The sequence below is a fragment of the Hippocampus guttulatus genome, chromosome 17 (assembly GCF_054856545.1).
Source record: "Hippocampus guttulatus isolate MCC_2025c chromosome 17, RoL_Hgut_1.0, whole genome shotgun sequence".
NCBI lineage: Eukaryota > Metazoa > Chordata > Actinopteri > Syngnathiformes > Syngnathidae > Hippocampus > Hippocampus guttulatus.
The window spans coordinates 3705292-3722156 of record NC_141277.1 but is presented as its reverse complement, the minus strand read 5'-3'; the positions used below and the strand labels follow the sequence as shown (position 1 = coordinate 3722156).

Here is a 16865-nt window from a genome sequence, read left to right as displayed (position 1 = left end):
CCAAAAAAACGACCATGTATAGTAAGGCGTTTTTAGCCGAAAAAAACGACCATTTTAGCCCCAAAAAAACGACCATGTATAGTAAGGCGTTTTTAGCCGAAAAAAACGACATAGTATAGTAAGGCGTTTTTGGTCCGAAAAAAACGACATAGTATAGTAAGGCGTTTTTAGCTGAAAAAAACGACATAGTATAGTAAGGCGTTTTTGGCCCGAAAAAAACGACATAGTATAGTAAGGCGTTTTTGGTCCGAAAAAAATGACATAGTATAGTAAGGCGTTTTTAGCCCCAAAAAAATGACTATGTATAGTAAGGCATTTTTAGCCGAAAAAAACGACCATGTATAATAAGGCGTTTCTAGCTGAAAAAAAACGACCATGTATAGTAAGGCATTTTTAGCCGAAAAAAACGACCATGTATAGTAAGGCGTTTTTAGCCGAAGAAAACGACCATGTATAGTAAGTCGTTTTTAGCCCCAAAAAAACGACCATGTATAGTAAAGCGTTTTTAGCCGAAAAAACCGACATAGTATAGTAAGGCGTTTTTAGCCCAAAAAAACGACATAGTATAGTAAGGCGTTTTTGGCCCGAAAAAAACGACCATGTATAGTAAGGCGTTTTTAGCCGAAAAAAACGACCATGTATAGTAAGGCGTTTTTAGCCCCAAAAAAATGACTATGTATAGTAAGGCATTTCTAGCCGAAAAAAACGACTATGTATGGTAAGGCGTTTTTGGCCCGAAAAAAAACGACATAGTATAGTAATGCGTTTTTGGCCCGAAAAAAAAAGGACCATGTATAGTAAGGCTTTTTTAGCCGAAAAAAACGACATAGTATAGTAAGGCGTTTTTGGCACGAAAAAAACGACATAGTATAGTAAGGCGTTTTTGGTCCGAAAAAAAACACATAGTATAGTAAGGCGTTTTTGCACGAAAAAAAACGACATAGTATAGTAAGGCGTTTTTGGAACGAAAAAGACGACATAGTATAGTAAGGCGTTTTTAGGCCGAAAAAAACGACATAGTATAGTAGGGCGTTTTTAGCCCGAAAAAAAAGACATAGTATAGTAAGGCGTTTTTGCACGAAAAAAAACGACATAGTATAGTAAGGCGTTTTTGGAACGAAAAAAACGACATAGTATAGTAAGGCGTTTTTAGCCCGAAAAAAACGACATAGTATAGTAAGGCGTTTTTGCACGAAAAAAAACGACCATGTATAGTAAGGCGTTTTTGGCATGAAAAAAACGACATAGTATAGTAAGGCGTTTTCGGCACGAAAAAAACGACATAGTATAGTAAGGCGTTTTTGGTCCGAAAAAAAACACATAGTATAGTAAGGCGTTTTTGGTCCGAAAAAAAGCGACATAGTATAGTAAGGCGTTTTTGGTCCGAAAAAAACGACATAGTATAGTAAGGCGTTTTTAGCCCAAAAAAAACGACATAGTATAGTAAGGCGTTTTTGGCACGAAAAAAACGACATAATATAGTAAGGCGTTTTTGGCACGAAAAAAACGACATAGTATATAGTAAGGCGTTTTTGGCACGAAAAAAAAGACATAGTATAGTAAGGCGTTTTTTGGTCCGAAAAAAACGACATAGTATAGTAAGGCGTTTTTGGCACAAAAAAACGACATAGTATAGTAAGGCGTTTTTGGTCCGAAAAAAACGACAGAGTATAGTAAGGCGTTTTTAGCCCGAAAAAAACGACATAGTAAGGCGTTTTTAGCCTGAAAAAAAACGACATAGTATAGTAAGGCGTTTTTGGCATGAAAAAAACAACATAGTATAGTAAGGCGTTTTCGGCACGAAAAAAAATGACCATGTATAGTAAGGCATTTTTAGCCGAAAAAAAAGACATAGTATAGTAAGGCGTTTTTGGCCCGAAAAAACCGACATAGTATAGTAAGGCGTTTTTGGCACGAAAAAAACGACCATGTATAGTAAGGCGTTTTTAGCCCAAAAAAAACGACATAGTATAGTAAGGCATTTTTGGCCCGAAAAAAACGACATTGTATAGTAAGGCGTTTTTAGCCCGAAAAAAACGACATAGTATAGTAAGGCGTTTTTGGCCCGAAAAAAACGACATAGTAAGGTGTTTTTGGTCCGAAAAAAAAGACATTGCATAGTAAGGCGTTTTTAGCCCGAAAAAAACGACATAGTATAGTAAGGCGTTTTTGGCACGAAAAAAACGACCATGTATAGTAAGGCGTTTTTAGCCCAAAAAAAACGACATAGTATAGTAAGGCGTTTTTGGCACGAAAAAACGACATAGTATAGTAAGGCCTTTTTGGTCCAAAAAAAACGACAGAGTATAATAAGGCGTTTTTTTTAGCCCGAAAAAAACGACATAGTATAGTAAGGCGTTTTTGGCCCGAAAAAAACGACATTGTATATAGTAAGGCGTTTTTAGCCCGAAAAAAAAGACAAAGTATAGTAAGGCGTTTTTAGCCGAAAAAAACGACATAGTATAGTAAGGTGTTTTTGGCCCGAAAAAAACGACATAGTATATAGTAAGGCGTTTTTGGCACGAAAAAAACGACATAGTATAGTAAGGCGGTTTTAGCCCGAAAAAAACGACAGTATAGTAAGGCGTTTTTGGCCCGAAAAAAACGACATAGTATAGTAAGGCGTTTTTGGTCCCAAAAAAACGACATAGTATAGTAAGGCGTTTTTGGCACGAAAAAAACGACATAGTATAGTAAGGCGTTTTTGGTCCGAAAAAAACGACATATTATAGTAAGGCGTTTTTGGTCCGAAAAGAACGACATAGTATAGTAAGGCGTTTTCGGCACGAAAAAAACGACCATGTATAGTAAGGCGTTTTTAGCCGAAAAAACGACATAGTATAGTAAGGCGTTTTCGGCACGAAAAAAACGACCATGTATAGTAAGGCGTTTTTGGCCCGAAAAAAACGACATAGTATAGTAAGGCGTTTTTGGTCCGAAAAAACACATAGTAAAGCGTTTTTGGCACGAAAAAAACGACATAGTTTAGTAAGGCGTTTTTAGCCTAAAAAAACGACATAAAAACGCCTTACTATCCATGCCATTTTTTTCGGCTAAAAACGCCTGACTATACATGGTCGTTTTTTTTCGGCTAAAAACGCCTTCCTATTATACGTGGTCGTTTTTTTCGGTCAAAAACGCCTTCTATACATGGTCGTTTTTTTTCGGTCAAAAACGCCTTACTATACATGGTCGTTTTTTTCGGCTAAAAATGCCTTCCTATGCATGGTCGTTGTTTTCTTAAAGTTTTGAAGTGGCACAGTGTTACACAAATCCAATAAATTAAACAGCATAAACGGCAAATGACCGAAATGTAGTTAGCCCTCTGTCGTTCTCAATGTGTCAAGATGATGATGATGATTGAGAAGTCACAAATGCTACCTCCCTCTCTCTCCCGCCTGTCAATCATCCTCTCCCCCTCAAACAACAGCACGGCATGGAGAAAGGCTCCAGCAGGGATAAACAAGACCCGTAATCCCGCTTGGCTCGCTACCGTAACGCTGATAGTATTCCGCCAATTCAATAAATCAACAATCTCGGGTTTCAACTCGAATTCTGTTTAAAAAAAAACAAACTTACTTTTTGGTGCACAATCAATAAAAAATAAATAAATATGCAAGCGGCCTGAAAGCCCCGTTTGATTTAAAAATAGATGTGGAAACAGGCCATCTGTCTCTTAGCATCGTGTCGCTGCGCAGGATTTAATCCAGATTATGGCAAAAGCACACAACCGAGTGTGTACGTGTGTGAGGGATTGTGTATGTTTGTTGCTGGTCATCAGTGCGTCCTTGGTTGCATAGACAGGCAGCAGGTTAGCTCGACAGCTACAGGGGAGCTAAAGGAACCGGAGCACGGAAAGCAACCCAAACCTTTTTCTTTGTTCTTCGCCCTCCACCACCTAAAAAGAAAAAGAAAAAAAAGAACAAGCGACAAGTCACCATGGCTTTCTTAATCAAGAGCATGATCGGGAACCCGCTTTCAGGAATGGGCCTGGGCGGTGGAGGAGACAAGGAGGAGGAGGCCACCCCCTCGGACCCGGCCAAGGCGGCGGGCATGACGCGCGAGGAATACGAGGAGTACCAGAAACAACTGGTGGAGGAGAAGTAAGTGAGGGCCTCCATTTTGGATTAGCGCGGGTTGACCTTGTCGAGCGCAATCTCACATTGATTTGCGTAAATACTGCACTCCTGCCATCCTACAGCAAGTCGTCACATCTAACGCGTCGAATATTTTATGTGGAAAACATTAACATTGTCCAGGCGACATGCTGCGTATTTTTGGATTTTCATTCATTGATTCCCCCCCCCCCCTCCTCAGTTCTGGATGACGTTTCACATTATAATTTGAGTAAGCAATCACAAAATGGATGGATTCAATTGATTTCAGTCAGTTGATGTTATTTATTTATTTATTTGGTTTTTTTTTTTAACAATGTCCAGGCTACATTGTTTCTAAATGCTCCATGTGGATCAATGCATTTCATGACATTTTCAGTGAAGAGACTTTTTTGGTAAACAATCACACACAATCAAATGAATTAATGTTAGTTATTAGCCAGAAAATTGAGGATTTTTTTTTTTTATATGATGTGAATATTTACTTTGTCCAAGCGTCATGTTGTGAATTAGGGCTGCACTACAATCAATCTATAAAATAAACACATGTAGCATTGTTGCATGAGCAGCACATTTGAGTGCAGGCATATTATTGGTTAGGAAAGTGTATTTTTTTCTTTTTTTTTAATCGTTTGTTAAGTTATTTCTTTTAACGTTTGAAACAATATTGGAACCATTTGGGTTTGCATAAACTCCTCCAAATGCCTAAATTTATGATAAAAATATAGACTCAATCAACTCTATATATATATATATACACTGTATATATATATTTTTTATGATCATCATAACATTTACTGTGCAGATGCAGATGACGTGTTTTTGTGGGATTTTTATAACATTTCCTCTGAAGTTTAGGGGGTATGTCCAATGTTTCAAGAAAAAACCCAAACAGCCTGTGGGCATATGTTTGTGTTTTATTGCTATTTTAAACGTGCTCCTCCCAGTCTGGTCTGATAATCCCAATCTTTAATTGGCTGAGAAATGAGTACTCACCTCAAAGAAATGTTGCACAAGAGTCAAACGCGGGACGAGAAAGTTTACTTTTCTAGCGGGGGAGGGTTAACCTAACAACGGCTCACTCGAGCAGTTATTGGGCATTAGAATGTGATTAATTAATCACGCGTACACGCATGTGATCACACAAATGCAATACACTACCATATCTAACGCCGTTGTTGGGTAACTCCCCACCCCCAAAAAACAAAAACAAAAAACTGCTCCTTCCTTCCTATTATGGCGCACCTGCAGAATGGGATGTGGTGGCACCCCTGTTGGTTATGAAGCCTACTCCCTGCAGGTTGGACCATAATTGAATGAATGAATGTGTTTCAGGATGGAGAGAGATGCGGATTTCTTGCACAAGAAGGCCGAGAGGGCGACGTTGAGGGTGTGCCTCAGGGAAAAGTACAGGTTGCCTAAGGTAAGCAAAGTCCTCATCGTCCTAAGACTACAATTACAATAAACGAGGCCGCCCTTTGGTTTAAAAGGTTGTCTTTGAATGATAAAAGTGGAATGGCACAGGGAATTCATCAAGCGCACCTTTATTTTGAAATCCTGGACGGATTTTCATGTCCCCCAAAATGCGGACTATTAATTGGAAGGCAGTATTTGGGTTCGTATAGTTGTTTAGAATCGAATGTATTTCGGCATAGATTTTTCTTGATCAAAGATTTTTTTTTTTTTAACGTTTTGTTGGTTTCTAAATGTTGTTACCTTTCGTAAAAGGCAAAAGTCCACTGAGCAGAGATCCCAGGATCACTCGCTATTGCATCAACCCATGTAATTGGACTTCCCCTACCGCGTAATATCCAAACAGAGAGAGAGAGAGAAAAAAAAGGACGAATATGGAACATTTAGTCGGCATGGGGGAGCACAAAAGGTATGTATGTCATTTATAATTCGAATACAGCTTCTAATGCACACAACAATAGGGAAACTCTATTTAAAAAGTGTGATTTTAATGCATGCGTGCGACCTTGTCCGCTATTGCGTGATGGAAAAAAAAAATGAAAAAAAAAACAATAGTCGCTCTGTGGCTTTTTTAAAGCACATCAATGTATAAATCTAATTATTCCGCTCGAATGATCTTTACATTGTATGTGCAACAACAGAGGCCGCAGTGTCTTTATTTAAAGCAAAATACATTTGCGGCATGGCGACAATAGTAAGAGGATACAATGGATTCATTATTGAAAGCAGGGGGGAAAGGTGGGGGGGGTTAAATGACGAGGTAAATACTTTCACTGACTAACAGGAAGTCGTCGGTCGTTTTATGGAATTAGCGTCTCGTGCGACTCGTGGACGTTATCTTTAGACCGCGGGCCGGGACTAATCCCCATCATTGGACCTTAGAGTCACATGACCCCCGCCTGTGCAGGCACGATCATCTCAAAAGAGATGAGTTCAACAAAATGGCAGATTTTATTTTGAAAAACCAGCACGACTTTTCACTTCCTCAAAAACATATTTTTGCATTTGGAATGATGTGGCATCCAATAAAGTGTCATACTTTTAATTGACAATATGCTATTCTCAGAGATGAACATCAAATGTGATGAGTCATCATTGAAAAGTTATGATTCAATTGTTGAATATAAGTGATTAATTTTTTTGTTTTATTATCACTTTATTATTATTATTTTTTGTCAAGGCCAAACGATTTTGTTATTTGGACTCTTTCATCATTTCCTGACAAATAGGGCGGGGCATGTCGGAAAATCTCGCATCATCACGCCAATACGTACGGATACCAACTTAAGCGCAAGCGTTTATTCACCGTTGTTTGCCGCAGAGCGAGCAGGACGAGAACATGATCGAGATGGCCGGCGACGACGTGGACGTGCCCGAGGAGCTGCTCAAGATGGTGGACGAGGACGCCACCGAGGAGGAGGGCAAGGACTCCCTCATGGGCCAGATTCAGAACTTGCAGAACATGGACATGGACCAGCTGAAGGAGAAGGCGTCGGCCACAGTCACCGAGCTCAAGACCAAAGCCGAGGAGAAGTGCGCCGTCATGTGAGGGAAACCTTCAAGCGAGGGGGGGGAGGAAGAAGCTGCTGTGCAAAAGCCACCGTTGGATTTCTTCTTGTAGCGATCGAAAGCAGCCAATCGGGAAGTAGCGCGACGACTTCCGCCAAGGCGAACTGTTAACAAAAAGATAAATAAGTAAAATGATTGTATTTGTTTTATCCATCCGTTTATTAACTAGCGCATTACTTCCTGGATCTCGAGCAGATCCGTGTGACCACTGCGAAAAACTTCCTGTTATTTGCACCTTAATCCCGAGCCTCACCAAAAAAGTAGAGTCAATTTTGTGGGATTTGTTTTTGTGGTTAACTTGATCCTGCTATCTGTCCGAAAATTCATGCGTTGCATCAAAGATGTTTTTTGTTTGTTTTTTTTTGTTTGTTTTGAGAAGAACAAAGCTAGTGGTGGTCCAAAGACCTTTGCATGGTATGATATATGTTTATTTTAAGAATCGGGAAGGCGGGGAAGCAAATTTCTTCCTTGATTGTAACACACCTAAAACAACCCACTTGGAAATATACTGAGATGGTATAAATAAAATATCGACAATAAAATCCTTAGAATTTTCTCACCTTGGTTTGCAATTCACAATGTGTACTAAATACGACTCTGCAACATCGCAGGACTGTACCATGCGAGTCCAACAAAATGACGTGAAGGTGTGGATGGAATAAAGACGTGTATGATGTAGTATTTCTGTGCGAGTTGGCTGCTTTCTGATTTCTCTTTGGAGAGACTTCTCGACGGGCAGGTCACAAAGAAAAATTGAGTCATTTTGTTGTACAGAACAACCCAGGAAGTTGGGTCATATGACCTTTTTGACCCCGATTGGGTTTTTTTTTTACCCACCTCTTTTGAGAGTGTTGCTTTAACAAATACGGACTAATAAGTATTGTGATATATTGCAGATGTGCCACCCCCCCCCACGATATTTCGATTCTCACCGAATCATGGGATTTGCATAAGTCAATTAAGGGAAGGCGAAACTATCGCATGATTGCATTTATGTTTGATTCAACATGACGGGATCACATTTCAAATCCTTAATTGGATTTTGAAATGCATTCAAGAAGCGGCTCCGCGCGGCCACTAAAGATGATCAAAATAAGAGCGATTAATACCTGGTTGGAGGGACGGTTTTAATGTAATTGGGCATTATCCAAACACTTGTCAACGAGGGGACGATTAGGGGTTAGTTGGGCTGGGGGGGAAGGTAGTTGGGGCCACGGGTGTGTGTGTGTTTGGAGTGGGGGGGGGGGGGGGTTTATACATTGAACAGTGTTTCACAGCAGCCCAAGTTTGAGCGGCTGCGGATTTGCAGTCTGAAGATTAACATCTAATAGGATCACACGGGCGCAGCTTGTCGGACGGCCCCTCCCACTCCATCCAGCCATCATCCGTGTGTGTTCATATTTTTGCTCAAAATGTGACCTGTGACTCCTCAAAGCTCTCCTTAGAAAGGCTTATGAAATGCTCATATTTTGATACACTTTTGATCTCCAGGCGCGAAATGAGGCGGCCAAATCATATATATATATATATATATATATATATATATCTGTATATACAGTATATATATATATATAAGCAATATTTTCTGATTGTTGGCGTTGACACTTGTAAGCCTTCATTTGTAGAGTGCCAATTCAGTCGTTTCAGAGTTATTTAATAATAAAGTGCTGATGGATGAACGAGACTTCATGACAACAATAGCCAATTAATAAATGGATTATTGAATCACTCAAATAAACAATTAGAGGTTGGCTTTGCTGAGTCTTCATCTCTTGGACAATTGAAGCTGAAAGTTTGGTGAAGGCACTTTTTTTGGGGGCCGGGGACGGGGAGCGGTGGCAGTGCATAAAGCAACGTCGGCAACAGCCTCCTTACAAACAGGGCAAACAAAGATTTAAAAAGCTTACCCAAAGTGTTCCAAAAACAGCGGGAGCTGTTACAGTCGTCATATTTTCTTCCGTGTTCACTCGCGTGTGTCACCAAATGTCTGTGACCCTGCAAAACAAGCCAAAAATGAACCAAAGCACAAAAAAGGAAGTTGTACATTGACCCTGTGGTGTTAATTAGCAACCCCCCCCCCCTCGTCCTATGACAAGCCCACAAAGGATGAGGTCACCTTGTGCAATTAGGAAAAGCTAAATAGTTTTAGCGGGTTTTAACTCTTTTGAGCAACAAAATGTAATCCCCCTTTAAGCGGGATTACCACACTCCTGTCAATCTTTGTTTGCTCCTAAATGGTTATCTCTAAAAATTGTCCTTATTGTATGATTCCCAGGGGGAGGGTCCACGCACTTACCGCAGTTGACGCCTCCCTCTAAAACGGTTTGTCCAACTTTATTTGGCCACACAGGCTACAAAACGGTGGCAAAAGGTCTGATTGAATTTCCTCAAGTAACTCCGATATAGTTGAACTGGATGGGCCAAAGCGATGGCATTTTGGCTTTTGGCAGTGGTTTTCGGGCTACAAATACCAATCACGCCCCGCCTAACTCAATTAATGAGACCTCCATTCAGTTTGGCAACCATTTGAGCGAACTATTAAGATAGCAATGCTGGCCAGAAATCTTGTAATTATGATTTTGTTGTACCTTAATCCTAATCTTCCTTCTTTCCTCGCTCTCAGACTGACATGAACATGACATCTGGAGGAGCAGAAAGATGGTTTGAAGATTGATGTAAGTAGGTTTTACACATGCTGCACATCCCTGCCCCCAACCCTGACCCCCCTCCCAGAATCCGGGACGTCCCCCCTTCTGTGACGTCGGAAGAGTGCAACAGGTGGGTGGGTGGGCCGGTGGGCGTTAGTTTAAAAGCCGGAGGCTGCTCCACGCAACTATCATGACATCTTTGTTAGTCCCCCCCCGCCGACCCATGTGGCTGATCGGACCGCCTTCCCAGAGGAGGAAGAGGATGATGACCATGATGATGATGGACGAGCGACTGCAGCAGTCCCCCTCCGCTCGCGCCCTCGCCCAACACCAACAGCAGCAGCAGCTACCGGGCAACCCGGCCAGGGTGCACAGCATCGAGGCCATCCTGGGCTTCAAGGAGGACCTCCTGTTCCACAGGTCGACCGCCTGCAGCTTGCCCGCCAAAGTCGGAGGCAAAGACGCGCAGGAGCAGCGGCGAGTTCGACAAAGTCACAAAAGTCACTTCGCAGAAAGTTTGGACGGTACGTTCGATCGAATTGGATTCGCCGGAACGTCGTTGGGTTTATTGTTTTTGCGTTGTTGGTTTGATGTTATTTTGGCTTTATGTTATCCAAAGTATGCTTTGCATTTTGTGTAATTATTTTCTCCCATTTTCAATCATTCCATGTTGTATTTCATTTTATCACTTCATTTGTTCTATTGACATGTTTTTGATTTCGTTCATTTCATTTTTGTTGCATAAATATTTTAGTTTTCATGTAGTTTATTTTGATCTATTAAAATGTTTTTATATTTTACTACGTAATTCAGTTTGATTACTTTTGAGGATTTTTTTTTGTTTATTTTAAATGTAATTTTACAAACGTGAATTACATTTCGTTTTTACTCCTTCAATTGCGGTTATACTCCCAACGTTCATTTTAGTTATGTATCAGACTTCGTTTTATTAAACCGTTTTACGCACAAAATTTCGTTCTCTTTTCATTTTCGTAAATATATTAATTTGCTCGGTGCAATTCGGCTTATTAGTTTTGATTATTTTGTTATAGTTCCGTGATTTATTTATTTTTTGGTTCGCTTTTTAATGTAGCCTATATGAATGAATTTCCCTCGTTTTAGGTCGACTTGAGACCCTTCCTTGACGATTTGATCCGCGTAGAAAATCCACCAAGGATAATAATGACTTGGAAGGGCATTTCTTGCTGCAGGCATGTGCTGCCCGAGCGCCGTCGGCGTCGGTGACGCGCCTTGTCCGGACTCGCCGGAGCGGGAAGGCTGCAAATTGTCGGACGACGAGAACCCGAAAAAGAAGCACCGCCGCAACCGGACCACCTTCACCACCTTCCAGCTGCACGAACTGGAGCGAGCCTTCGAGAAGTCCCACTACCCGGACGTGTACAGCCGAGAGGAGCTGGCCCTCAAAGTCAACCTGCCCGAGGTCCGAGTGCAGGTATGAGAAACGGCTGGAATTATTTTAGTCATTTATCAAATCAAATAAGCGCCGGTGTGGTTTCAACATCAAGTAAAAAAAAGTGGGCCAATAGAAAGCATCCCGAAAAACGCTCAGTAAACAGCATTGCTTTTCATGCCTTAACGTTGTTCTCGTATTGATGTCAACACCGCAAAAGCAGTCAGCAGGCCTCTTCTAAAAATAGCTTACTAGAGGTGTGGCATTGTCATTTTCTCGGACTGTGGCAGAGAGTTCAGTTCAGAAAAAAAAAAAAACACCGGCAGTTAGACAAACACAGAGTTGCATATTTAGAAGTCTTCTGTTTCCTAATTATCGCGAGAAAACACGAGGGTGAGTGTCTTCACATCAACGCATATGCTTAAGATTAACGACGTACATCCTGAAGGTATTTTGAGCAAAATGTGTTGGTGTGTATTCAAAAACGTTTGCAGACCAAAAACACACACACACACACACACACACACGCACGCACACGCACACAAAAGAAAGAAAGAAAGAAAGAAAAAGAGATTTTACTAAATCTATATTATTGAGGAAAGGTCTGGCAGGACTGCGTGGGGAAAATGTATATAAATAACAGTTATATCATAATTTTGGTTTGCAAAACTGCACGTACAACACATTGTTTTGCATAATAATAAAAACTTTTTTTTTCTTTTTAATTGTGTGGGCGCACAGAATGTTTTGGCAACTTTTTGGAGGATGAATACAGTTGCATTGAACTATCTGCGATGGCTCTCAGGTTTGGTTCCAGAACCGTCGGGCTAAGTGGCGTCGGCAGGAAAAGCTGGAAGTGAACTCCATCAAGCTCCCGGAGACCACCGCCCCCGCCTCCTTACTCTCTTTTGGCTGCGGTCCCGCCACGGGTTCTTTGGAACCCTGGTTGGCCTCGCCGATCGGGGCCTCGGCTACCCTGCAGTCACTCCCGGGCTTCATAGGAGGCGGCGGCGCCTACACTGCCTCGCCTCCCCCCTCGGCGCCGCCCTCCTTCCTCAACGCACCCACGCTGGGGTGCACCCCCCACCTGCCTCGGATGGGCTCCATGTGCCCGCCGCCGCTGTCGGCCTATCCGTGCTCGCCAGACCCGAGGAAATCCAGCATTGCCTCATTAAGGATGAAGGCCAAAGAACACATTCAATCTATTGGCAAGACGTGGTGAGGGGAAACGGCAGCTGCGTCTTTGGGAAGATGGATGGGATTGGAAGGCCGACGTTGTGAGGGCAACTTGACAGACACAAACTTTGCAAAACTTTCTATCGTGCTCAGATTTCGCTTCATTCCGTTTCATTCTTACCTATTGCAACAAGCATTGTCTATTTATTTTACACTTCTACATGGAAAGAAAATCCCTTTTTTTTTTGGAGAAGGTACGCATCTATAGCATTTAGCATAATCTGTTGGAATGAAGCCGGCTGACTTCAAGGCAAAGTTTTGTGGTTGTTTTAAATACAAACGTGATTCTCTTTTGTTTTATGTTTAGTTTGACAGTAAACTTTAGCTGGGAGTGGCAATAACCATCTTGGAGTCACTTTTGAAAATTGTCTGCTATCTGACTAATTGCTGCTTGTTATACATGAGTTGAGCCAACTCGCACCAAGCGGCGCTCATTCCACAAAATTTTGCTCACAAGTCAAAGCAAATAGGTCATACGTCAGGTCAGTCATATCTCAAGGCTCCACTGTAACTGTTTTTTTTATTTTTATAGTCACACACCTGCAAAGTTAACTACTGCTAATAAAACAAACCTCCTCCTCTTAACGCCTTGGTCAGGGTGCCCCCCCCCTTTTTTTTAATGGGAATAACCATCGCAAGAAAGCTAAAAGAAAAAGCTAATCACGTGCAGCATTTGCGTCTCAGTCGACATTGAGTGTTGCAAAAAAGCCACAAAGAAAGAGCAAAGGAAAAAGCAACACACACACACAGATGTTTCATAAAGTAAGTAATATTTCATAGTGAAAACAGTAACACATGAACTTACCTCGTAATATCCATCCATCCGCTTTTCACGAGGGTCGCGGGTGTGCTGGAGCCTTTCCCAGCTGACTTGGGGGGCGGTAGGTAGGGTACACCCTGAGCTGGTCGCCAGCCAATCGCAGGGCACACATAGACCAACAACCATCTGCACTGACACGTAGGGACAATTTAGAGCGTTCCATCAACGTACCGGTACGCGCATGTTTTTGGAATGTGGGAGGAAACCGGAATACCCGGAGAAAACCCACACAGGCACGGTGAGAACATGCAAAGTCCACACAGGAAAGCTGGAGTCCAACACGAACTCCATCACCTCTGCGCTATTCGACCACCGTGCTGCCCAATGAGTAGCCTGTGTATTCAAACAGAAGATAGCGGCGAAGTGTCCTCTAGCGGCCACGCACGATCATAATGAAAACAAAAGGCAACAATTGGAAGAAGATAAAAAGGATACAAATCATCATACAAGACAAGTTGTTGATGACTGGCGAAAGCATGGCACTCCATTTGGCCAAAAGAATTGGCCTTCAGCAAACGTGTTTTCCATCAACACAAAGTAAACGCCGAGGGTCTTTCTTACACTTAAAGCAGCTTAACTTGGCGGACTTCCTCCCGTGCCCTCGGAGAATGACTTGTTACCTCCTTATTAACTCCCCTAAACGTTATCTCATCAATCGGTGGGATTAGAAGCGTAATCATGGGGTGAAAGTGGCTTGTTGCCTCTTTGTTCACCAATCAGCCGTGAAACAAATGACGACTGAGGACACAAGAGGAAACTTTTGCTTTTGGCATTAAGAGGGAAAGTGTGTGCAACCAACTTGTTGCAATTAGCCCTCGCCATTGTCTGACAACCTTCACCGTCAATGTGTACCCTACTGGTTTATACATGCTGTGTGTTTAAGTGTGTGTGTGTGAGAGAGAAAGAGAGAGAGAGAGAAAGAGAGAGAACAAGAGAGAGTTGCTTTTAGCTGATGAGAAAGCATTCATATATAATGCCCCAAGTTGGGGTTTTTTTTCCGTTTTTGGTGTTTTTTCAGTAAACACGAGAAACTGCACCAAATGCATATTGCTTATAATTTCTATTCATGGGGAGAATTGAGTGATCTGTTTAAGTAAGGATGTTGCTGATTTTAGCAGAGGCGGACAGCATAGTGAGTTTCAATGGTCTTGCTATCTTGCTCCACTGTTCTATTTTATTTTATATTATAACCCTGGGTGATCATAGTGATTTTTTGTGCCCCCTTCCCCCCACTGAAATAAATCAGTTACTGTTCAACCTATCACATTCCTTGTACTCTCATAGTCATAGATCACAACATTAGGTACACCAGCACACTCTTATGAGATGCACGTCGACATTTGCCTTCACAAATATAACATTGCTTAGTTTTGATTGACATTTTGTGTTTTATGACGTTTGTTCTTTCATCGAGGTCACCTATGACAAGAAATAAGTATATAATTAAAGATAACTGGTTGCTTAATTGGCCAGTGCCCGATTCTGAGCTCTGTGGTTGTCAAACAAAATTTCAGAGCGATTTTGACCGCCCTCTGTTGGTTTAACTTTTGAGGACGCACAAAATGCATTCAGGGACCGACAACAAACCAGGACATTTCAAACACGACGAAAATACACGGACTGGATTAAACCTAACAACGCCACCGCAAAGATTCCACTAGATGACGCCAAACTGACAGTTTATTTCAACGCTCCGGTCGGAGTACAAACGCAACAAGGTTTTTCAGTGAATGCCGGAGGACAGGTTACAAAACCAAACCAAACAAAAATCGACAATCACAAATGTCCAACCGCAAATAAACAAGGCTTCAGGTCAAATGTACATTCTGCCCTATAGGGGAGGAGCATTTAATTCTTCTGCCTGTCACCATCCGTGATTGTTGATTAACAAAAATAAATATAGTCAATAAGAAAACACTTTTGGAGCAATCGTGGGAAATAATCTTTGCCACACACGTGCTGCTTTGTTTGCTTGTCATTTGCTCACCTGTACAGCAAGCCTTCCTCCCATTTACATTCTTATGACCAGTAAGAGAAGGCTCGTGGTTTGCTTTGACATATTTTTAGTCCTTCACCAAAAGAACCAAGGTGGACAAACCCATCAACTAATTTGGACCAGAGAATGCAAGTACCTGTGCGAGAGCAACTGGCAAAACACTTTACTAATCGGAATATCACTATGGGGGTTGTCTCCCCTTTAAGAAGCTCTAGCTTGTGGGCTTTTTTTTTTAGACATTATTAAAATGTGTGGCATAAAGTATGACTACATCTTACCTGGAGTTTCTGAAACACATAAGAGGAAAAGTAATTGATTGCACAGGGAGCAGCCCCTTTTGAGGATTACTTCACCCAGAATGCATATCGAGTCTGACGGTGTGCTCATGATAGACTAATCAAAGGGATGAAATGGGCGGCCAGAAAAGCATATGACTGCACGCTTTTCCTTTCATCTACCTGTATGTATGTGAGGAATCTGGCCCATAATGTATAAGGCGCAATTGACAGCTACATGTAAATACGGGCCAATACGTTGTAAGACTTGAGGAAACCAAGGTGCAAAAATCTGCTTGTACTATGTACAACAAAAGGAAGCCAGGGTGCAGAAATGGGCCAATAGCATAAGACAGCAGACGGGTATGGAAATAGAGGCTCAAGACAAAAGAAAAACGTGGAACACGAGAAAACCTTGATGCAAATCTTGGCATACACCGTGTCAGACAAAAGATGGATATCAGGAGGGCATCGTGTGTGTTGAGTGCTAGAGTGCAGCAGAATCAAATAATTGGGTAAATGCGTGCGAGGGTAGGATGCTAGCACTTCATTTTGTCTTCCTCCTCGCATCCAGGGGGAAAAATGACATCACATGACTGTGTCGGTGGGGGAGGGGAGGCTCGCTGCGCTCTCGCCTCCTGCAACTGAATGTGTCACACCGTCGAGGGGCAGGAAGCGCCACTCGGGCCTTTCAATGCACTTCCATGCACGTATCAGTCCCGCCTTGTGAACCGCGCAGATTTGTGTCTCCTCACAAATGAATCCATCACGGCCCCGTTCACGTCCTAAACGCTGGGAGTTGTGCAAGGCCGCCAGGTGTGTCGACGACCGCTAAGCAAGGCCCAATGAGGGACCGCCAGGTAGGTTAGCATCTTCACCGTTGACGAGTCGTAGCTTCTCCAATCTTCCAAATACGGACATGAGCGTGAAAATCACCAGTGATGCTTTTTTTTTTTTACTTTTTCCCTTGAACACAGAATTCACTGCCAGAAAATGATCCAGGCAGTCCCTTTTGGCTGTAGATTTGGTCCAAGATGGACTCACTTTGTGCTTACTGTTGACCTTACTTAATCCTACCTGATTATACGCGCAAGCATAAACGGGATGAAATGCAATGCTCAAGGTCCATGACATGAAAACAGAGCACACCCTTATCAGACGCCCCCCCCCGATTATTTCTTCCACTCCGTCTCCCCCACCTCCATCTGCCTCCCTCCTTCTCTCTCTCTCCTTACTCTGCAACAGCTGCTGCTCCAGAGCCAGAGTGGAGAGTCCCTTCACCACCACCCCCCCCCCACCCCCTCCAACGACAGAGACAAAAG

General features: G+C 42.3%; 2 protein-coding genes and 1 long non-coding RNA gene across 3 annotated transcripts; 2 read left to right on the top strand and 1 right to left on the bottom strand.

Moving 5' to 3' along the window:
* The first annotated feature begins 3748 nt into the window (after window positions 1-3748).
* cplx4a (complexin 4a) lies at window positions 3749-7838 on the top strand. The gene is made up of 3 exons (XM_086135800.1): window positions 3749-4103; window positions 5451-5538; window positions 6910-7838. The coding sequence occupies exons 1-3, from the start codon at window positions 3940-3942 to the stop codon at window positions 7135-7137; spliced, it is 480 nt and encodes a 159-aa protein (XP_085991926.1). The 5' UTR covers window positions 3749-3939; the 3' UTR covers window positions 7138-7838.
* A 1163-nt stretch (window positions 7839-9001) lies between these two features.
* Window positions 9002-16697, bottom strand: LOC147191538 (uncharacterized). The gene is made up of 3 exons (XR_015103473.1): window positions 13502-16697; window positions 13258-13398; window positions 9002-9152 (listed from the first exon to the last, which is right to left on the bottom strand). It is a non-coding gene; the product is annotated as an uncharacterized LOC147191538 (long non-coding RNA).
* rax (retina and anterior neural fold homeobox) lies at window positions 9978-14536 on the top strand. The gene is made up of 3 exons (XM_086134702.1): window positions 9978-10329; window positions 11017-11258; window positions 12022-14536. Exons 1-3 carry the CDS (start codon window positions 9996-9998, stop codon window positions 12436-12438), a joined length of 993 nt encoding a protein of 330 aa, XP_085990828.1. The 5' UTR covers window positions 9978-9995; the 3' UTR covers window positions 12439-14536.
* Window positions 16698-16865: the final 168 nt, after the last annotated feature.